This window comes from Tamandua tetradactyla, chromosome 6 (assembly GCF_023851605.1).
Source record: "Tamandua tetradactyla isolate mTamTet1 chromosome 6, mTamTet1.pri, whole genome shotgun sequence".
In the NCBI taxonomy this organism is placed as follows: domain Eukaryota; kingdom Metazoa; phylum Chordata; class Mammalia; order Pilosa; family Myrmecophagidae; genus Tamandua; species Tamandua tetradactyla.
Genome location: NC_135332.1, coordinates 3,906,347 through 3,931,191, shown reverse-complemented (window position 1 = coordinate 3,931,191; position 24,845 = coordinate 3,906,347). Strand labels below are relative to the sequence as shown.

The 24,845-nt window shown below is 36.3% G+C and overlaps 1 protein-coding gene across 13 annotated transcripts in view; it reads right to left on the bottom strand.

Annotated features, from left to right (window-relative positions):
• The window catches only part of TANC2 (tetratricopeptide repeat, ankyrin repeat and coiled-coil containing 2), a 642,298-nt gene that overhangs the window by 490,127 nt on the left and 127,326 nt on the right, over positions 1 to 24,845 (bottom strand). The window contains exon 1 of one of the 13 annotated variants that reach the window (XM_077163517.1): positions 10,168 to 10,844. The exons of 11 other annotated variants lie outside the window; for them this stretch is intronic. In XM_077163517.1, the coding sequence (XP_077019632.1) occupies positions 10,168 to 10,189 (22 nt within the window). In that variant the 5' untranslated portion in view covers positions 10,190 to 10,844. Of the gene's footprint in view, positions 1 to 9,322; positions 10,104 to 10,167; positions 10,845 to 24,845 lie in introns of those variants that run through there. One more of the 13 variants, XM_077163521.1, reaches the window with a different exon arrangement.

Genomic DNA, 24,845 nt, shown 5'->3' with positions numbered 1-24,845 from the left:
ACCAAAGACCTTACTGAAAAAGCTAGAGAAAGAACAGCAAATTAACCTGAAACTAATAAAAGAAAAGAAATAACAAAGTAAATGAACAGGAGAAGAAAACAATAGAGAATCAATAAAACCAAATGCTGGTTTTTGAGAAGTTCAACAAGACTGATAGACCCTTAAGTTTTATGACAGAGTCAAAAAGAAAGATGCAAATAAGAGGGGGACCATCATCATGAATCCTGAAGACATTTTTTAAAAATCCTAAGAGGATACTACGAACAGCTCTACACCAATAAACTAGACTACTTAGACAAAACGGACAATTTCCTAGAAACACATAAAAAGCACATTCAGACTCAAGAAGAGACAGAAGAAGACCTCAACAAACCAGTCACAAGTAAAGAGATTCAATCAGCCATCAAAAACCTCCCTTAAAAAGAAAAGCCCAGGGCCAGATGGCCTCACAGGAATTTTACCAAACATTCTAAAAATAACTAACACAATGATAAAGGAAAACCATCTAACTCATTTATGAAGCTAACATCACCATAATACCAAAACTAGATAAAGATACTACAAGTATGGAAAACTACTGACCAATTTCCTTAACGAATACAGACTCAAAAATTCTCAACAAAATACTTTCAAATTGAATCCAAAGGCACATTAAAAGAATAACACCCCACAACCAAATGGGACTGAATTTCATGCATGCAAGGGTGGATCAACATAAGAACAATCAATGTAATACAACACATTAACAAATCGAAAGGGAAAAATCATATGATCATCTTGGACTGATGCTAAAAAGCATTCAACAAAAATTCAGAATTGTTTCTGATAAAAAGATTTCAAAGGTAGAAATCAAAGGAAACTTTCTCAACATGATAACGAACATATATGAAAACCCACAGCCAGCACATCATACTCAACGGTGACAGAGTGAAAGCCTTTCCCCTAAGATCTGGAACAAGACACGGATGCCCACTGTCACCACTATTACTCAACATTGTGCTAGAAGTTCTAGCTAGAGTAACTGAGCAAGAAAAACAATAAAAGGTATTCAAATCAGAAAGGAAGACGTAAAATTTTCATTGTCTGCAGATGACATGTTCCTATATGCAGAAAATCCTGAGAAAACACAACAAAACTACTTGAGCTAATAAACAAATTCAGCAAAGTGGAAGGATACAAAAAAAATGTGCAAAAGTCAGTAATGTTTCTATACACTAGTAATAACCTAACTGAGCAGGCAATTAAGAAAAAAATTCCATTCACAATAGCAACTAAAAGAATCAAGTATCAAGGAAGAAACTGAACCAAAGGTATAAAGGTCCTCTACACAGAGAATTACAAAACTTTGCTAAAAGAAATTAATGACGATCTAAATAGGTGGAAAGATAGTCCATATTGCTGGATAGGAAGGCTAAATGTTGTTAAGATTTACCCAAAGTGATCTACAGATTCAAGATAATAACAATCAAAATTCCAACAACCTACTTACCTGACTTGGAAAAAAAGGTTCTCAAATGTTTTTGGAAGGGAAAGGGGTCTTGAATTGCCAAAATATTCTTAAAAAGAAGAACAAAGTGGAATTAAAGTGAATTATAAAGGCACAGTTGTCAAAACAGCATGGTAGGGCAGGCCACGGTGGCTCAGTGGCAGAGTTCTCACCTGCCAGGCTGGAGACCTAGGTTCAATTCCCGGTGCCTACCCATGTAAAAAAAAAAACAAAAAAACAGAAAACAAAACAAACAAATACCCAGCATTGGTATTGGCACAGAAATAGACACACTGATCAATGGAACTGAACTAAGAGTTCAGAATTAAGCCCCCAGATCTACGGCCAAAAAATTTTTTAGAAGTTCCCCAAATGAATGAACTGGGACAGAACAGTCTCATCCACAAATGAGGCTGGGAGAACTGGATTACATATACATCCAAAAGAATGAAAGAAGAGCCCTACTCATAACCTATACAAAAAGTAACTCAAAGTGGATTGAAGACATAAATATAAGAACTAGTACCATATTATCACCTAGAAGAAAATATAGGGAAACATGTTCAAGACCTAATAATAGAACGAAGCTTCTGAGACCATACTCCCAGTGGAAGAAAAAATAGATCAACTGGAACTCCTCAAACTCAAATGCCTCTCTTCCTCAAAGAACTCTGTCAAAAAAGTGAAAAGGCACAAACTCAATGGGAGAAAATATCTGGAAACCATATATCTGATAAACACATCCAGCATATATAAAAAGAAATCTTACAACTCAACAAAAAACAGAACTACCTAACTATAAAGTGGGCAAAAGATACGAATAGATACTTTTCTGAAGAGGGCGTATACATGGCTAAAAAGCACAAGAAAAGATGTTCAATTTCATCAGCTATTAGCAAAATGCAAACCAAAACCCCAATGAAGTATTATCTCACACCTAAAGAATGGTTGCCATTAAACACACATGAAACTACAAATCCTGGAGAGGAAGTGGAGAAATTTAAGAACTTACTCACTTCTGGTGGGAATGTATAATGGTACATCCACTGTGGCAGACAATCTGGTAATTCCTCAGAAAACTAAATATCCTGTTGTCCTACGACCCAGCAATTCTGGTATTTGGTATATACCCAAAAGATCTGAAAGTAGTGACATGAACAGAGTATTCGCCTACTGGTGTTCACAACAGCATTATTCACAATTGCCAAAAGATGGAAACAATCACAAGTGTCCATTATCGGACGAGTGAATAAACAAAATGTGGTATATGTAAATAATATAACAGCAGTAAGATGGAATGAGGTCCTGAAGCACATGACAACACAGAAGAACGTGGAGGACATAATGCTGGTTGAAATAAGCCAGACACAAAAGGACAGATATTGTATGATTTCACTAATATGAATACCCTAAAAAAGGTAAACTCAGAGTCTTAAAATGTAGAATAAAGGGGACCTAGAGATAGACAGAAGCTGGATAACGAGAGAGTGATTACGTAATATGTACAGACTTGTTAATAAGGTTGAACTTAAATGTATGGGAATGGATAGAGGTGACAGTAGTTTGTTAGTGGGACTATAAGTAATAGTGTCATATTGAAAGTGAATTTGATAAAAAAGAGGTTACTTTAAATCATATATCTCACCAATTAGCATTATAAATATAAGTAAGTTCTTACATGAACTAATTCAAAGGTTATGCTTGTACAAAGAGTTAATAATAGAGTGGTATAGTGAAAAAATACCTATTACATGCTATTACTACACTTAACAGGAATACCACAGCAGTGCCACACAAATACTAGGGGTAAATAATTGTGGTGTTAGGCGATAAGAGTCATGGGGTGTTTTAGGTTTTCTCTTTAGTGTGGCTGTGTCTGTTATTTTTTCTTTGGAGCAATGAAAATTGTCTAAAATTGAGAGTTATTATGATCATACAACTAAGTGAGGATACAGTGAGACACTGATTATTTTGGATAGAATATATGTTATATGACTATACCTCAACAAAATCTGTAGATAATAAATAATCAGAAGGAGTAAAAAGTGCTAGAGAAAATGTAGAAAGCGAGGTATACATATTCAATGTTGGTAGGGTAGCAGAATGGTGCAACTCCTCCAGAGGGTAATATTGCAAATCCACAGGAGGCAAAGTATAGGGTTGCATATGATTAGGTAATTCCACTACTAGATATATACTTAGAAGAACTGAAAACAGGGACTCGAACAGAAACTTGCACACTGATGTTTATGGTGGTATATTTCACAATAGCCAATGAATGGAGGTGGCTGAAGGGTACACTGACTGAGGTAAGGATGGGTGAACTATGGTGTACACATATTATGGATTATTGAACAGCTACACAAAGGAATGAAGTCATGATGCATGCAACAAGGGGAATGAACCACAAGGACATGACATTGAGCAAAATAAGTCAGAAACCAAAGGACAAATATTCTATGGTCTCATTTAGAAAACACTTATTTAAAAAATGAGGGCTTAGACTGTAGCCTTAAACAGCAGTCACATCTATTCCACAGTTTTAAATGTTATTTCTAAATTCTAAGATGCTGAATTCTATGTGTATAACTTGGTATTTCCCTGGAACTTTGGGTATCTATGTGTTTTTGTTTGCTAAAGCTACTGGAATGCAATATACCAAAAATAGAAAGGCTTTTATAAAGGTAATTTATTATGGTACAAATTCAGAGTTCTAAGGCCAGAAAAATGTCCAAGCTAAGGTATCCAGAACAGGATACCTTGACTCAAGAAAGGCGGATGCCTGTCACATGGGAAGGCACATGGCTGCTATCTGCTGGTCCTTGTTCCCAGTCCCATTGCTTCCAGCTTCTGATGCCAGTGGTTTCCTCTCTAAGTCTCTGTGGGCCTTTACTTCACTCCTCCAGGACCCAACTCTGAGTTTTGGCTTGCTTAGCATCTGATGGGAAGGCACATGGCAATGTCAGCTGGGTTCTGCCCAAGTCTAGGCATCTTCTCTCTCTGTCATCACTCCAAACATTAATGTCTCTGTTAGCTCTGAAGCAATTTTTCTACAATCTTCTGCATTTGTGATTTCTCCAAAATGTTTTCCCCTCTAAGGGACTCTAGCAAACTAATCAAGACCCATCTCAAATGGTGGAGTCACATCTACATCTAATCAAAAGGCCATACCCACAATTGAGTATGTCATATCTCCATGGAAGTTATCTAATCAAAAGGTGACATTCACAACTGGGTGTGTCACATCTCAATGGAAACAATCCAATCAGAGCTTCCCACCCTAAACAATAGATCTTGCCCCATAAGATTGGATCAGGATTAAGACATGCCTTTTCTGGGGTACAGAATAGCTTCGATCCAGCACACTGTATGACACCTAAGACACAGAATTCTGTGTCTAAAAGTCAGCATTACTCCATACAGCAACTCTTAAAGAAGTAAAACAAGAGATCAGACTTCAATTAGCAATATTAACGAAACTGAGCGGATTAGGACTAAGATAAATCAGAATACAGGTAAAGGATGATAATGTCCATATTTTAAAACTTCACCTCCTTGTGAGACCAAAGGAGAAGATGCTAATTTTGTACAAAATTTATATTTTCTGTAACACACAATCTAACTTAACCTGGAAGTTCATTTAAACAACCTAAAGATATAGAGCTTAGACTAATTCCATAAAGCTTAACATAATACCCTGATACATTCCAGAGTATGCAGGGCAGATGATTAAAAACTATTTGGAAAGTCCTTTGATCGACTGGAGAAAAAAATGTGAAACTATTAAACTTACCCAACTGAAAAATTCCTGATACTCTCTCAAACATTAGGGACCACCCATTTAAGAAGCCAAGCCCTCAACTTTGAGGCCTGCTCTTATGAAACTTATCTCTGTAAAGGGAAGCTAAGCCTACATATAACTATGCCTAAGGGTCACGTCCAGAGAATCTCTTTTGTTGCTCAGATGTGGCCTCTCCCTCTTTCCATGCCCAGCTTTGCAAATAAATTCATTACCCTTGCCCCTATGTGGGGCACAACTTCCAGGGGTGTAAGTCTGCCTGTCAACATGGGACATGATTCCCAGGAATAAGTCTGGCCTTGGTATTGTGGGACTGATAATGACTTTTCCACCAAAAGAGGGAAAAGAAGTTAACAAAATAAGATACCAGTGGCTAAGAGAGAAACATGCAAAATTCAGTAGTGTTTTTATACACTAATAATGACCTATCAAAGGAGGTAATCAAGAAACAAATTTCTTTTACAAAAGTAACTAAAAGATAATCAAATACTTAGCAATAAATTTAACTAAGGATGTAAAGGACCTGTACCCAGAAAATTATACTATATTACTAAAAGAAATCAAAGAACACCTAAATAAATGGTAGGACATTCTGTGCTCATAGATTGGAAAGCTAGATTTCATTAAAATGTCAATTCTACCTAAATCCACAAATTCAAAGTAAACCAATCAACATTCCAACACCCTACTTTACAGAAATGGAAAAATCTAATCAAATTTATTTAGAAGGCTAAGTGGCCTCAAATGGCCAAAAACATCTCGAAAAAGTAGAATGAGTTCTCTGTATTAACATATTATATCTTTTTCTGTTGTGTTGCTAGTTCCTCTAAACCGATGCAAATGTACTAAGAAATGATGATCATGCATCTATGTGATGATGTTAAGAATTACTGAGTGCATATGTAGAATGGTATGATTTCTAAATGTTGTGTTAATTTCTTTTTTTTTTCTTTCCGTTAATAAAAAAAAAAAAAAGTAGAATGAGGTGATGAGGTAGGAGGACTCATGCTTCCTGATTTTAAAGTATATTATAAAACCACAGTGTTCAAAACAGCATGTTAGAGATAAGATATTTTGATCAGTGTAAATGAAGGAAGAGTTCAGAAATAGGCTCTCAGATCCATACTCAAGTGATTTTTGAAAAGGCTTCCAATTCCACTCAACTGAGAGAGAAAAGTCTCTTCAAATAAATTGTGCAGGGAGAACTACATATCTATATGCAAAAAAAAAATTCACAACTTATACTAAAAGTAACTCAAAACAGATCACAGACCTAAATTTAAGAGACAGGAAGACAAAACTCCTAGAAGAAATAAAGAAACATCTTCAAGAACTAGTGATAGGTGGTCGTTTCTCAGACAACAAAGCACAAACAATGCAAGAAAAAAATAGATAAATGGGAATCTCAAAACTGAATGTTTCTGAGCTTTAATGGACTTTTTCAAAGGGATGAAAAGGCAGTAGATTCAATGGGAGAAAATATGTGGAAACCACATATCTGATAAGGGTTTGATATTATCAATATATAAAGAAATTCCACAGCTCAACAACAAAGATAAGCCAATTTTAAAAGGAATAAACATATTTCCAATGAGGCAATACCAATGGCTAAAAAGTATGCGAAAAGATGCTCAGCTTCACCAGCTATTAGGGAAATGCACATCAAAACCACAATGAGATACCATTTTATACCACCAGAATGGTAGCTATTAAATTAACAGGAAACTGCAAGTCTTGATGAGATGTGGGAAAACAGGAACACTTATTCACTGCTGGCAGGAATGTAAAATGTACAACCACTGTGGAAGACAGTTAGTGGTTCCTTAAAAATCTAAGTATAGGGTTGCCTAATTTTCCAGCAATCCCACTACTAGGTATATACAGAGAAGAACTGAAAGCAGGTACTCAAACAGACATCTACACACCAAATATTCTCAGCAGCATTATTCACAACCCAAGTGTCCACCAACCAATGAATGGAGAAACCACATGTGGTATAGACTATAAAATGGAAAATTATTCAGCAGTAAGAAGGCACGAAGTCATGAAGCACACAACAACATGAAGAACACTGAGAATATTATATTAAGTGAAATATGTCAGACACAAAAGGGCAAATATTATATGATCTCATTAATATGAACTAATTATAATATGTAAACTCATAGACGTAAAATCTAGACTGTAGGTACCAAGAAACAGAATGAGGCTAGGTTATGGGGAGCAGTTGTTTAATATGTGTAGGATATTTAACAAGGTTGAACTTAAACTTTTGGAAATGGATAGAGGTGATGGTAGCACATTCTTGTAAGTATAATTAACAGTGCTGAATTGTGTGTTAATGTGACTGAAAGGGGAATTTAGAGTCTTTTATTTCACTAAAAGGAAAGTTCAAGGTAAACACATGGGACTATATGGTGAATCTTGTGGATAATGATTGTGATTAACAGTAGAAATATAAAAAAATTATTTCATGAACTAGAACAAATGTCACTATTACAGGGAGTTAACAATAGAGTGGTATATGGGGAAAATGCACCTATCGCAAACTATGGACTATAGTTAGTAATATTTTAATAGTCTTTCATGAACAGTACAAATGTACCACACCAATGCTAAGGGTCAATAATGGGGGGAGTCGGGAGGGAATAAAGGATACGGTATATTCGGCTGTTTTTTTTTTTTTGTTTTTGGAGTAATGAAAATCTTCTAAAATCTATTATATATCTAAATGTTTACAGTGTGAAAACATGATACACTTTCTATTTTTTAGTAAAAAGATCAATGCTTCTCACACTGACATGAATTACTCTTGCTAAATCAACCAGTTTCACTTATACTAGTTTAGTGCTGTGAAGCTCACTTTTCCTGTTATGTTCAGGTCTGAATAATTTCTATTGGCCTGTCTTCAAGTCAACTAATTCTTTCCTGCACCATTTTCGATTCTGCTATTGAATCCATCAAGTATATTTCTTATTTCACTTATTATTTTTTAATTCTAAAATTTCCATTTGGGTCTTCTTCGTATCTCCTACTTCTTTACTTAAAATTTTTTTTCTCCACTCATTCAGGAGTGTTCACATGATTGCTTGTGGAAGCATTTTTAAAAAGCTGCTTTAAAACCTTTGTCAGGTAATTCTAACATCTGTGACAGATGTGCACTGACATCTATTGTCTTTATTCTTGCAAACTGAAATTTTTCTGGATTTTTCTATGTCAAGTAATTTTGGATAGTTTGAATATATTAAATTATGAGATTCCAGCTTTTTATTTAAATCCTATGGAAAATGGCAGTTCCCTTTTCTAAAGCAGTTCACTGCTTTTGTAGTGGTAGCCACTTATGTACAGTGCCTCACAATAATAAGTCTGGGGCCTAAGCAGTGATCTGTTAGGTCAGTTTCAAAAGTCTTTGGGATCCTGAGTAGGAAGGACAAGATTCACACCACTGTAGCTCAGAAGTTATCCCAGAAATTCAGAAATTTGAATTTGGGGTCAAATTTTTTTATGGGGTCAATTTCCTGTAATTCTCTCACTTTGCAATCTCCCCAGTATTTTCTGGTAACGGGGAGCTCCTCTTTTCAATACTCTGGAAATAAGCCTGGCACTATAACTATCCTGCTCTGCCAAGCATTCCACAACTGCATCTTCATCTGGGGCCCAGCAGTGGGAAGACAAAGGAGAAATAAACAATAGGAATTGGCCTGACACTAAGAACTGCTCCACCTATTGGAGAAGAAGTCTCCCTCACCCCTACCACGGGATTGCATGGAGGCAGAGACATAAGGAAACAGTAAAAGCAGAGAGGGGCACAGTGGTGAAGGTTTGGGAGACCCCATCTGAATATTTGGTTGTATTTCCATTCTACTCATCAAATAAAAACTAGAGCACTTCTATCTAAGCTCTCTCTTTCTATGCCTTAGTGCCTATTCTAGCTTTTGAGTTTCACTAAGCTCTGTCCAGGGATACTAGAAGGGGAAAAAACTGGTAAGCTCACTACCATTTCGGTTTTTACCTCCAATCCATCTACCACTATTTACTTTTCAGAGTCCTCAAATAGTTTTTCCACGCATTGTCCTGGATTTATGGTTGCATCCAGTGGGTAGGATAGGGTAGTGTATGCTTACTCCATTTTACCAGGCTGGAAATTCCCTTTGCCTAATTTTCTATTATGATGTTACTGATCTTTGTAGTATACATTCTAAACATTAACATCTTAATGGCTAGGGCATGGCAAATATTTTCTTTCTTTTAACTAGGTTTTTGGTGTTATTCGTCTTAGCTAAGGTTTTATTTCAATGAAGTCAAACATTACCTTTTCATTTATTATCTGTAGTTAAGAAACTTTCCCTATCCTGATATCAGAAACATATTTTCCTATATTTTCTTCTAAAACATTGCAAGTTTTGCTATACACATTTGGATCTCAATTTGACATTTATTTTCATGTATATGGTATGAGAGTAGGCTTAATTTTAACTTTTTTGCCATATAGATAAACAGTTGGTTCCTGATGGATATAGGGAAATCTCTGATTTTTAATGTGCTTTATATACACCACAACTGCAATAAAACTTTCATTAAATCTAAGATATTTTTTCAATTAAAGTTTTGTTTCTTTTCTTCTAGTATTTTTTCTTTCTCTTATCTTTCAGTTCAATCTTGAAAAACAGGAAAGACAGCTATATTCTTTTCTTGTTCCTAGATTTAAGGGTAACTAACTTTAATGATGATTAACATATTTGTCAAATAATGAAATGCTGCTTCTGTTTCTACTTTGAAAAAGAATTTTTTCAATTACAAATGACTACTGATTTTTCTTCCTAACATCAGCTTACTTATCTTCCTTTTAATTAACCTTTTTTACTTTGGAATAATAACTTACAGAAAATTTGTAAAGATAGCATGCCAATTTGAAGTTATTATGTACCCCAGAACACCAGGTCCTTTAATGCTCATTCAATATTGCAGGTGAGATCTTTTTTATTGGTTCCTAGGAGATGTGACCCACCCAATTGTGATGTTAACTTCTGCTTAGGTGGTTTTCATGGAGATGTGTCTCTACCCATTCAAGATGGGGTTGCTTACTGGGAGCCCTTTAAGAGGGAACCATTTTGGAAAAAACTTTACAAACCAACAGAGCCCACACAGCCAGAGATTTCTGGAGATGCAGAAAGAGAACACCCCTGGGGACTCCTTATGAAACAAGAAGCCCACGAGAGAAAACTAGCAGGCATCACCATGTGCCTTTCCAGCTGACATAGGTATTCCAGACCCACTGACCTTTCTTAAATCAAGGTATCTTTTCCCAGAAGCCTTAGTTTGGACACTTTCATGGCTTTAGAACTATAAACTTGCAACTTAATAAATTCCCCTTTTAAAAAGCCACTCCATCATTCTATGAAGCCAACATCACCCTCATACCAAACCAGGCAAAGATATTACGAAAAAAGAAAACTACAGACCAATCTCTCTAATGAATACAGATGCAAAAATCCTCAATAAAATTCTAGCAAATCGTATCCAACAACACATTAAAAGAATTATACATCATGACCAAGTAGGATTCATCCCAGGTATGCAAGGATGGTTCAACATAAGAAAATCAATTAATGTAATACACCATATCAACAAATCAAAGCAGAAAAATCACATGATCATCTCAATTGATGCAGAGAAGGCATTTGACAAGATTCAACATCCTTTCCTGCTGAAAACACTTCAAAAGATAGGAATACAAGGGAACTTCCTTAAAATGATAGAGGGAATATATGAAAAACCCACAGCTAATATCATCCTCAATGGGGAAAAATTGAAAACTTTCCCCCTAAGATCAGGAACAAGACAAGGATGTCCACTATTACCACTATTATTCAACATTGTGTTGGAAGTTCTAGCCAGAGCAATTAGGCAAGAAAAAGAAATATTAGGCATCAAAATTGGAAAGGAAGAAGTAAAACTATCACTGTTTGCAGACAATATGATACTATACGTAGAAAACCCAGAAAAATCCACAACAAAATTACTAGAGCTAATAAATGAGTACAGCAAAGTAGCAGGTACAAGATCAACATTCAAAAATCTGTAGCTTTTCTATACAATAGTAATGAACAAGCTGAGGTGGAAATCAAGAAACGAATCCCATTTACAATCGCAACTAAAAGAATAAAATACCTAGGAATAAATTTAACCAAAGAGACAAAAAAACCTATATAAAGAAAACTACAAAAAACTGCTAAAAGAAATCACAGAAGACCTAAATAGATGGAAGGGCATACCGTGTTCATGGATTGGAAGACTAAATATAATTAAGATGTCAATCCTACCTAAACTCATCTACAGATTCAATGCAATACCAATCAAAATCCCAACAACTTATTTTTCAGAAATAGAAAAACCAATAAGCAAATTTATCTGGAAGGGCAGGATGCCCCGAATTGCTAAAAGTATCTTGAGGAAAAAAAACGAAGCTGGAGGTCTCACGCTGCCGGACTTTAAGGCATATTATGAAGCCACAGTGGTCAAAACTGCATGGTACTGGCATAAAGATAGATATATTGACCAATGGAATCAAACAGAGTGCTCAGATATAGACCCTCTCATCTATGGACATTTGATCTTTGATAAGGCAGTCAAGCCAAGTCACCTGGGACAGAACAGTCTCTTCAATAAATGGTGCCTAGAGAACTGGATATCCATATGCAAAAGACTGAAAGAGGACCCATATCTCACACCCTATACAAAAGTTAACACAAAATGGATCAAAGATCTAAACATTAGGTCTAAGACCATAAAACAGAGGAAAATGTAGGGAGATATCTTATGAAGCTTACAATTGGAGGCGGTTTTATGGACCTTAAACCTAAAGCAAGAGCACTGAAGAAAGAAAGAAATAAATGGGAGCTCCTCAAAATTAAACACTTTTGTGCATCAAAGAACTTCATCAAGAAAGTAGAAAGACAGCCTACATGATGGGAGACAATATTTGGAAACGACATATCAGATAAAGGTCTAGTATCCAGAATTTATAAAGAGATAGTCCAACTCAACAACAAAAAGACAGCCAACCCAATTACAAAATGGGAAAAAGACTTGAACAGACACCTCTCAGAAGAGGAAATACAAATGGCCAAAAGGCACATGAAGAGATGCTCAATGTCCCTGGCCATTAGAGAAATGCAAATCAAAACCACAATGAGATATCATCTCACACCCACCAGAATGGCCATTATCAACAAAACAGAAAATGACAAGTGCTGGAGAGGATGCGGAGAAAGAGGCACACTTATCCACTGTTGGTGGGAATGTCAAAGGGTGCAACCACTGTGGAAGGCAGTTTGGCGGTTCCTCAAAAAGCTGAATATAGAATTGCCATACGACCCAGCAATACCATTGCTGGGTATCTACTCAAAGGACTTAAGGGCAAAGACACAAACGGACATTTGCACACCAATGTTTATAGCAGCATTATTTACAATTGCAAAGAGATGGAAACAGCCAAAATCTCCATCAACAGAAGAGTGGCTAAACAAACTGTGGTATATACATACGATGGAATATTATGCAGCTTTAAGACAAGATAAACTTATGAACCATGTAATAACATGGATGGACCTAGAGAATATTATGCTGAGTGAATCCAGCCAAAAACTAAAGGACAAATACTGTATGGTCCCACTGATGTGAACGGACATTCGAGAATAAACTTGAAATATGTCATTGGTAACAGAGTTCAGCAGGAGTTAGAAACAGGGTAAGACAATGGGTAATTGAAGCTGAAGGGATACAGACTGTGCAACAGGACTAGATACAAAAACTCAAAAATGGACAGCACAATAATACCTAATTGTAAAGTAATCATGTTAAAACACTGAATGAAGCTGCATCTGAGCTATAGGGTTTTTTTTGTTTTTGTTTGCTTGTTGGTTTGTTTGTTGTTGTTGTTTTTTACTATTATTACTACTTTTATTTCTTTTCTTTATATTAACATTTTATATCTTTTTCTGTTGTGTTGCTAGTTCCTCTAAACCGATGCAAATGTACTAAGAAACAATGATCATGCATCTATGTGATGATGTTAAGAATTACTGAGTGCATATGTAGAATGGTATGATTTCTAAATGTTGTGTTAATTTCTTTTTTTTTCTTTCCATTAATAAAAAAATTAAAAAAAAAAAAAAAAGCCACTCCATTTGTGGAATATTGCATTCCAGCAGCTTTTGCAACCTATGACAGTACCAATAATTTCCCTGTACCCTTCATCTGTCTCTCCTAATGTTAATATCTTAATAACCATTTGTCAAAACTAAAAAGTTAACACTGTGACTGCTGAATTTTAATCACTCATTTATTCTGCACCTACTGGGATAAGCAAATAGTTTTCCCTTACATCTGTTAATGTGGTGAATAGCACTGACATATTCTCCTGATAATAAGCCACCCTAAGAATAACCTTATTTGTCATGAAAATGTGAGACTACATGATTCTTAGATAAAATTATAATGTGTTTGTATACAAATGTGTACATACATATATATACCTATACACATATATCATTCACACACATGTGAAGAACATTGCAGAAAAGCCTAGATTTTGGCTTTGAAATGCCATTCTTCATTAAAAGAAACCAAGACTTCTTAAAGAACTAGTTGATCTGGGAAAGGAAATACATGAGATGAACCTGGAACATTTTGACAGACCAGAAAGTAAGCTACAGATACTTCACAGCTATAGTCATGTCAAAGGAATGCAGTGAAGAGGGTTTCATTGGCCGTGAGATCACAGTAATGTTTTTTTTAAAAAACAAAAACCCTAATTGGTCACTGTCTTAGGATGACAAGAAATCAGTTCATTACCTTGAAAAGTGGGAAAATAAAAGAAAAGAGTCAAGCATTTAGCCTGCATTTCCTTTATAAATTGTACTGGTAGCCAAAAAATATATAAGAAAAGGGATATCCTTATAAAATTATTACAGCTAAAACATGGGAAACAAAAATAGAATATTACCATTTCACAACACCCAATGCATTAATAGTTCAATAGTTTCAAACGTCAATAGCTAATAACATTAAAAAAGAGTGAAGACCAGACAGTATGTCTCTTGTAAATAGAATACAACAATTACAGTTTGCCAAAGGGATTAAATACGAGTCTGTTCAAAACTCTGAATCCAGCTATCAATTTTTAGGAAAATCAAAGAATACAAGAAAAATTTAATTGTTTCTGAGTACACGATCAACAAAATTTAGACTATGGCCAAATGACCCAGGTCTTTCACCTGATAAGCAGGAAAAGAAAGTGACAGGTGAGAATCCTACAGATTGGTGCTGTCCAACACAACAACCACTATACATGTGATTATTAGAATTTATATTTAATAAAAAAAATAATATGTAAAACCCAGGTCCTGAGTCAAACTAGCTACATATCAAGTATTCAAAAGCCAAAGGTGGCTAGTAGCTACCATACTGTAGAGCACAGAAATATAATATTTTCATTATCACAGAAAACTCCATTGGACAATGAGTGCTGCTCTGGATTAAAAGACACCTTTATTTTTTTTAATGATCTCTAGTGATAGACACTGGATGATAAAACCATAAAAGAAACACAAGAAAGTGATTACTATAAAATCAGGATTGTGGTTACTTTTGGAAGGAGGGAGGGAAGAAGTTAAGATTAAGACAGGGCACACAGAAGGGCTTCTTAAACTGAGCAATGGTTCAAAACTGTTTGCCTTATGTTAATTCAGTAAGCCATAATATTTGTTTTCTGTATCTTATTTACATCTGAAAAGTTTAAAGCCTAGTAGAATCTTAAAAAAAAAATCTTATTAAGTCTAAAATAAATGAATTATATACTACTGATAGGAGTATAAATTGATACAACCACTTTGGAAAACAGTAGCACTATATATATCCATGAAAATAAGTACACATTTGTTCACCAAATGAAATGTATAAGAATGTTCCTAATAGAACACCTCATAATTGTAAAAATAAAAAACTAGAAAACCATGTCATCAACAGTACAATGGATAAACAAATCCTTGCCTATTCATAATATATGTTGTATACCATGAGAATGAATGAACTATAACTACATGTAACAAAATGGATAAGTCTCATAAACCTAATGTTAAGGAAAAGAAGTCAGATGGAAATAGAGTATACACTGTAAATTTCATTCATATAGAGTTTAAAATCAGGCTAAACTAATCAATGATGCTAAAAAGTTAGGCTAATGTTTACCTTGGAGGATGGGTTCTGGAACTGGAAGAGTATATGAAGGAGTTTCTGGGATTATGGTAATGTTGTCAGATATTTTTGTTGGACAATTCATTCCTCTAAGACTGAAACCTTAACAATATCTTAACCCAATGAAGATTAATCATAAGAGTTGAGATTAACTCTCAGGTAAAGGTAAACAATAAAAGATTTCAAAAAATAATGAACTCACCAGTAGCCCAAGATGCTGCAGAAAAAATTCCAACCTCTTTAAAAGTGATTGTGGTAGGCTTATGGAACCTATGAATCCATTATCCAAAGCAATAAAGACTGCAATGATATACACCAATTTAAACTTTTTTGCTCTGCTTAACAGACAATTCCATCAGTACAGATAAGACTTCCCATATATAATATTTACATCTACATTTATGGACAAAACAGAAGGTCCTCAAGCTGCCAAGCAAGTCAAGTTATTTGCATACTGATTACCTGACCCCAAAGTATAAACACAGAACAGTGCTGCAGTCTGTGAAGTTAGAATTTACTCACCAAACTTGAGTTAAAACTTACTTCAAATAAATTGTGAAAATTACAGAGGAAAACCAACTGATAATAGTATAGAAGTAAAAAAGATCTGACCCCTACAACTCAAGTGCTAACTTAAAAAATGAGGTTAGTTTTCCAAGATTTCAGATAATCAAGAAAGCATTTTTATCAGCATACTGAATTTAACCCAGCACTAATTTACAAATAATGCAAAATATTCTCTATATTGAGAAACACTGTTAATAGATTTGCTATCCCCATTATTTCAAAAGGAGAAATGTCATAAGTAGAATCTACCTCACAGAACAGAGAGCTTTCAACTCAAATGTATTTAAACACTAAAATAGTCCTAGCACAGAAATAAAAACTATATAATAGGGGTATTCCTCATCTGGTGATTTCTTATGAAGGAAATGAATTACAGAAACTATAAAAACAAAGTAAACAATCCTAAAAAATATTCTTTCTTTCCTGCAACTAGGTGAAACTTTAAATGATTACTTCTGGAATAGAGAACAAAATGATTATGCCTGTCAATTCAGGATAAAAACATTACATTTGAAAAATAAACAACTTGAGTGACCTTTAATTTGGTAGCCCAAACCCATCTATTTAGCTCTAAGCTAAATAATGTGGGCACAAAAAACATACAGATTAAAGTTGTACTATTCAGTTATGAACTTTGGTCCTTATTTTACATATTTAATGTCACAAGGGCAGTGTGATGGTTTGGAGCCACGCACCTCAAAAAAAAACATATTCTTAAACTTAATCCATTCCTGTGGGTGTGAACCCATTGTAAGTAGAACCTTTTGATGAAGTTGCTTCAATTAAGGTGTGGCCCAACTCAATCACAATGGGTCTTAATCCTATAACTGGAGTCTTTTATAAGCAGAATGAAATTCAGACAGAGAGCGAGGAAGCCACATAAAATAGGAAGCTGAAAGTCAACAGAACCACTAAGAGAAAAGAGAGGCTAGGAAAGGCCACCATGTGCACTGCTATATGACAGAAAAGTCAAGGAACAAGTATCGAGAGCAGCCAGCCCCAGAATGCCAGTTTTTGGTAAGAAGGCATTGCCTTCATGATGCTTTAATTGCCAATACATTCCCATTGTTTAATGATGGGAAGGAATGTGCTTTACCAACTGATTGGAAGGAATGTGCTTTACCAACAAAGAAACTAAACCAAGTAGATATGAGTAAGAGGGCATGAATGAAATTTAAAGAAAATGCAAAGGTAAAACATAAAACAAAGATGTATTTATTAGCCAAGTATCACTTATGAAGAGGTACATGCATACAATGTTACCTGCCTACATATGCACTCTGCTAATCAAAAGAAATGAACAGCAGCTCATCTGTTTGGAGTAGGAAGGAAAAAAAAAAGAAATTGCATCTATTTAATATTTATTCTCTGTTAGGTACATTTCTGGTAAGCCCAATAAAACATTAACTCATTTAATATTGACTCTATGAAACAAATATTATCCTTATTTTAAACTAACACTTGAGATTTAAAGAAATAAAGTGACTTTCCCAAAAGCACACTGTGAGTAAATGGCAATTTTAAAATTATCTGGCTTCAAAAATCTCTGTTCTTTTCAAGACTCTCTCCTACTGTCTACCATAACAAATAAATCAATAAGGGGGGGGGGGGTGGATCAAGGCTGCTAAACTGAAAACAGACTGAAGGGGGACAATGGTAGAAGCAGACAGACCAACTAAGAGGCTACTACAGCTCTTCTCCTTTACCAAGATGGCGGCTTGTCCCTGTTTCGCCACAGTTCCTACCTTATGAGCCTGGTTTCCTTACGCTAATAAGAGTGGAACAGGCCCTGCCATGACCATACCACTTAGCAAAAACGTATGTCTTGACTTCCGAAGAAGATGGCAGCTTAGTAAGAGGCGTGGGTCTTAGTTCCTCCTCCAGAACAGCTACTAGAGAAGTAGAAACGATTCAGAACAGCTCCCAGAGCCACGAAAGAGACCAAGAAGACAGCGTACCCCATTCTGGAACGGCTGACTGGCTGGGAGAACCCGCTCCGGTGAGATCGCCGAGGGGCGCGGCCTTCCCAGGGCCAGGGCCAGGGCGGCCGGAGTCCCTCCCTTCCTCCTTCCTGGACCGGCTGGGAGAATTGGACAGGCGGTTCCCTCAAGCCGCAGCGGCTGGCGCCCACCCCCCTCACAACGCGCGGCCCCCCAGACTAGCTGGGAGAATTGGATCGGAGATCCCCAAGCCGCGGAGGACGGCGACCGGGATCCCTTCCAAACACGTGGCTTCCCGGTCCAGCTGGGACCGGTGGATAGACACGTCCCCAAGCCGCAGCGGCTGACACCCCCCCGCCACACTTGGTGCCCCAGGCCGGCTGGGAAATTTGGACAGGCGTTTCCCCAAGCCGCGGAGGCCGGCGACCCTTCTCACGCGTGGAACCGCGGGCCAGCTGGGAGATTCGTATTGGCACTCCCCCAAGCCGCTTCGGCTGGCGACCCCCCCCTACAGCGAGAGTTTTCCAAAGTTAAAGGAGTCACAGCATCTTTTACTGGTGGGACCCGCAGAGAGATGAGCACCACAAGCGCCACCTACTGGGCAGGATAAGAAAAACAGAGCCCAGAGATTTCACAGAAAAATCTTTCAACCTGCAGGGTCTTACACCCAGGGAAATCTGATTAAATGCCCAGACGCCAGCAGAAGATAACGGATCATGCTCAGAAAATTGAAAATATGGCCCAGTCAAAAGAACAAACCAATAGTTCAAATGAGATACAGGAGCTGAGACAACTAATGCTGAATATACGAACAGAAATGGAAAACCTCCTCAAAAACCTAATCGATAAATTGAGGGAGGACATGAAGAAGACATGGGATCAACAAAAAGAAGAAATGGAAAAACTGAAAAAACAAATCACAGAACTTATGGGAGAGAAGGACAAAGTAGAAAAGCTGGAAAAAACAATGGATACCTACAATGGTAGATTTAAAGAGACAGAAGCCAGAATTAGTGAACTGGAGGATGGAACATCTGAATTCCAAAAAGAAACAGAAATTATAGGGAAAAGAATGGAAAAATTTGAACAGGGGATCAGGGAACTGAATGACAATATGAAGCGCATAAATATATGTGTTGTGGGTGTTTCAGAAGGAAAGAGAAGGGAAAAGGAGGAGAAAAACCAATGGAAGAAATTATCACTGAAAATTTCCCAACTCTTATGAAAGACCTAAAATTACAGATCCAAGAAGTGCAGCGCACCCCAAAGAGAACAGACCGAAACAGGCATTCTCCAAGACACTTACTAGTTAGAATGTCAGAGGTCAAAGAGAAAGAGAGGATCTTGAAAGCAGCAAGAGAAAAACAATCCATCACATACAAGGGAAACCCAATAAGACTATGTGTAGATTTCTCAGCAGAAACCATGGAAGCTAGAAGACAGTGGGATGATATATTTAAATTACTAAAAGAGAAAAACTGCCAACCAAACTTCCTATATCCAGCAAAATTGTCCTTCAAAAATGAGGGAGAAATAAAAACATTCTCAGACAAAAAGTCACTGACAGAATTTGTGACCAAGAGACGAGCTCTGCAAGAAATACTAAAGGGAGCACTAGAGTCAGATACGAAAAGACAGAAGAGAGAGGTATGGAGAAGAGTGTAGAAAGAAGGAAAGTCAGATATGATATATATAATACAAAAGGCAAAATGGGAGAGGAAAATATTATCCAAACAGTAATAACACTAAATGTTAATGGACTGAATTCCCCAATCAAAAGACACAGACTGGCAGAATGGATTAAAAAACAGGATCCTGGGTGGGCCGCGGTGGCTCAGCGGGCAAAGTGCTTGCCTGCTATGCCGGAGGACCTCGGTTCGATTCCCGGCCCCAGCCCATGTAACAAAAACGGAGAAACAGAATACAATAAAACAAGAAAATGTTTAAAGATGTTTCCCTTTCTTCCTTTCTTCCTTCCTTCTATCCTTCCTTCCTTCTCTCTGTCTTTCCTTTAAAAAAAAAAACAAAAAAAAAAACAGGATCCTTCTATATGCTGTCTACAGGAAACACATCTTAGACCCAAAGAAAACATAAGTTGAAAGTGAAAGGTTGGGAAAAGATATTTCATGCAAATAACAACCAGAAAAGAGCAGGAGTGGCAATACTAATAGCCAACAAATTAGACTTCAAATATAAAACAGTTAAAAGAGACAAACAAGGACACTATCTACTAATAAAAGGAACATTAAACAAGAAGACATAACAAACATAAATATTTATGCACCGAACCAAAATGCCCCAAAATACGTGAGGAATACACTGCAAACACTGAAAAGGGAAATAGACACATCTACCATAATAGTTGGAGACTTCAATTCACCACTCTCATCAATGGACAGAACATCTAGACAGAGGATCAATAAAGAAATAGAGAATCTGAATATTACTATAAATGAGCTAGACTTAACAGACATTTATAGGACATTACATCCCACAACAGCAGGATACACCTTTTTCTCAAGTGCTCATGGATCATTCTCAAAGATAGACCATATGCTGGGTCACAAAGCAAGTCTTAACAAATTCAAAAAGATTGAAATCATACACAACACTTTCTCGGATTATAAAGGAATGAAGTTGGAAATCAATAATAGACGGAGTGCCAGAAAATTCACAAATACGTGGAGGCTCAACAACACACTCTTAAACAACGAGTGGGTCAAAGAAGAAATTGCAAGAGAAATTAGTAAATACCTCGAGGCGAATGAAAACAAAAACACAACATATCAAAACCTACGGGACACAGCAAAGGCAGTGCTAAGAAGAAAATTTATTGCCCTAAATGCCTATATCAGAAAAGAAGAAAAGGAAAAAATTCAGGAATTAACTGTCCACTTGGAAGAACTGGAGAAAGAACAGCAAACTAACCCCAAAGCAAGCAAAAGGAAAGAAATAACAAAGATTAGAGCAGAAATAAATGAAATTGAAAACATGAAAACAACAGAGAAAAGCAATAAGACCAGAAGTTGGTTCTATGAGAAAATCAATAAGATTGATGGGCCGTTAGCAAGATTGACAAAAAGAAGAAGAGAGAGGATACAAATAAATAAGATCAGAAATGGAAGAGGAGACATAACCACTGACCTCACAGAAATAAAGGAGGTAATAACAGGATACTCTGAACAACTTTACGCTAATAAATACAACAATTTAGATGAAACGGATGCACTCCTGGAAAGACATGAACAACCAACTTTGACTCAAGAAGAAATAGATGACCTCAACAAACCAATCACAAGTAAAGAAATTGAATTAGTCATTGAAAAGCTTCCTAAAAAGAAAAGTCCAGGACCAGATGGCTTCACATGTGAATTCTATCAAATATTCCAGAAAGAATTAGTACCAACTCTCCTCAAACTCTTCAAAAAAATCGAAGCGGAGGTAAAGCTACCTAATTCATTCTATGAAGCCAACATCACCCTCATACCAAAACCAGGCAAAGATATAACAAAAAGAGAAAACTACAGGCCAATCTCTGTAATGAATATAGATGCAAACATCCTCAACAAAATTCTAGCAAATCGAATCCAACAACACATTAAAAGAATTATACATCATGACCAAGCAGGATTCATCCCAGGTATGCAAGGATGGTTCAACATAAGAAAATCAATTAATGTAATATACCATATCAACAAATCAAAGCAGAAAAACCACATGATCATACTGAATGATGCAGAGAAGGCATTTGAAAGATTCAACATCCTTTCCTGTTGAAAACACTTCAAAAGATAGGAATACAAGGGAACTTCCTTAAAATTATAGAGGGAATATATGAAAAACCCACAGCTAATATCATCCTCAATGGGGAAAAATTGAAAACTTTCCCCCTAAGATCAGGAACAAGACAAGGATGTCCATTATCACCACTATTATTCAACATCGTGTTGGAGGTTCTAGCCAGAGCAATTAGACAAGAAAAAGAAATACAAGGCATCAGAATTGGAAAGGAAGAAGTAAAACTATCACTGTTTGCAGATGATATGATACTATTCGTCGAAAACCTGGAAAAATCCACAACAAAACTACTAGAGCTAAGAAATGAGTACAGCAAAGTAGCAGGTACAAGATCAACATTCAAAAATCTGTAACATTTCTATACACTAGTAATGAACAAGCTGAGGGGGAAATCAAGAAACGAATTCCATTTACAATTGCAACTAAAAGAATAAAATACCTAGGAATAAATTTAACTAAAGAGACAAAAAACTTATACAAAGAAAACTACAAAAAACTGTTAAAAGAAATCACAGAAGACATAAATAGATGGAAGGGCATACCGTGTTCATGGATTAGAACACTAAATATAGTTAAGATGTCAATCTTACCTAAATTGATTTACAGATTCAATGCAATACCAATCAAAATCCCAACAACTTGTTTTTCAGAAATAGAAAAACCAATAAGCAAATTTATCTGGAAGGGTAGGATGCCCCGAATTGCTAAAAGTATCTTGAGGAAAAAAAATGAAGCTGGCGGTCTCACGCTGCCGGACTTAAAGGCATATTATGAAGCCACAGTGGTCAAAACTGCATGGTACTGGCATAAAGATAGATATATCGACCAATGGAATCGAACAGAGTGCTCAGATATAGACCCTCTCATCTATGGACATTTGATCTTTGATAAGGCAGTCAAGCCAAGTCACCTGGGACAGAACAGTCTCTTCAATAAATGGTGCCTAGAGAACTGGATATCCATATGCAAAAGACTGAAAGAGGACCCATATCTCACACCCTATACAAAAGTTAACACAAAATGGATCAAAGATCTAAACATTAGGTCTAAGACCATAAAACAGAGGAAAATGTAGGGAGATATCTTATGAAGCTTACAATTGGAGGCGGTTTTATGGACCTTAAACCTAAAGCAAGAGCACTGAAGAAAGAAAGAAATAAATGGGAGCTCCTCAAAATTAAACACTTTTGTGCATCAAAGAACTTCATCAAGAAAGTAGAAAGACAGCCTACACGATGGGAGACAATATTTGGAAACGACATATCAGATAAAGGTCTAGTATCCAGAATTTATAAAGAGATAGTCCAACTCAACAACAAAAAGACAGCCAACCCAATTACAAAATGGGAAAAAGACTTGAACAGACACCTCTCAGAAGAGGAAATACAAATGGCCAAAAGGCACATGAAGAGATGCTCAATGTCCCTGGCCATTAGAGAAATGCAAATCAAAACCACAATGAGATATCATCTCACACCCACCAGAATGGCCATTATCAACAAAACAGAAAATGACAAGTGCTGGAGAGGATGCGGAGAAAGAGGCACACTTATCCACTGTTGGTGGGAATGTCAAAGGGTGCAACCACTGTGGAAGGCAGTTTGGCGGTTCCTCAAAAAGCTGAATATAGAATTGCCATACGACCCAGCAATACCATTGCTGGGTATCTACTCAAAGGACTTAAGGGCAAAGACACAAACGGACATTTGCACACCAATGTTTATAGCAGCGTTATTTACAATTGCAAAGAGATGGAAACAGCCAAAATGTGCATCAACAGAAGAGTGGCTAAACAAACTGTGGTATACACATACGATGGAATATTATGCAGCTTTAAGACAGGATAAACTTATGAAGCATGTAATAACATGGATGGACCTAGAGAACATTATGCTGAGTGAGTCTAGCCAATAACTAAAGGACAAATACTGTATGGTTCCACTGATGTGAACCGACATTCGAGAATAAACTTGGAATATGTCATTGGTAACAGAGACCAACAGGACTTAGAAACAGGGTAAGATAATGGGTAATCGGAGCTGAAGGGATACAGACTGTGCAACAGGACTAGATACAAAAACTCAAAAATGGACAGCACAATAATACCTAATTGTAAAGTAATCATGTTAAAACACTGAATGAAGCTGCATCTGAGCTATAGGTTTTGTTTGTTTGTTTGTTTGTTTGTATCTTTTTTTTACTATTATTATTATTTTATTTTTTTCTCTATATTAACATTCTATATCTTTTTCTGTTGTTTTGCTAGTTCTTTTCCTAAATCGATGCAAATGTACTAAGAAATGATGATCATGCATCTATGTGATGATGTTAAGAATTACTGATTGCATATGTAGAATGGACGATTTCTAAATGTTGTGTTAATTTCTTTTTTTTCTTTAATTAATTAAAAAAAAAAAGAGGCTACTACAAAACTCCTGAAGGTATATGAAGGCTTGGACTAAATGAGTAGTGAAATGGTAAGAAGAAGTCAGATTCTGGAAATATTCTGAAGGTAGAGCTGAGAGCATCTGTTGTCAAAAAATAAGAGAAAGAGAGGAATTAACAGTTATTTCAAAATTTTTGGTTCAAAGTATGGATTTACAATTTATTGAGATATGAAAGACTATGAGAGAACATATTCGGTGCTGAAGAGAGTATCTGGAATTCAGTTTTACACATGTCAAGTTTGAGATGCCTATTAGTCAAACAAGCAGAGATGGATATGCATATGCTATCAGTACATACACTATCAGGATATAAATCACATTAAACTATGAAATCTCCAACGAAGAGAATATAAATAAAACAGACAGTGAGAGAGTAAAGAGATCAAAGGACTAAGCCTTGGGGCTGAATCCAACAGACAGCAGAGTCTGGGGGTATGAGAAGGGACTTCAAATGAAGAAGTAGTGGCCAATCCCCATATGGGACATGACTCCCAGGGGTGTAAATCACCCTGGCAATGTGGGACCCATTCCCATGGTTGAGCAGCACAGGA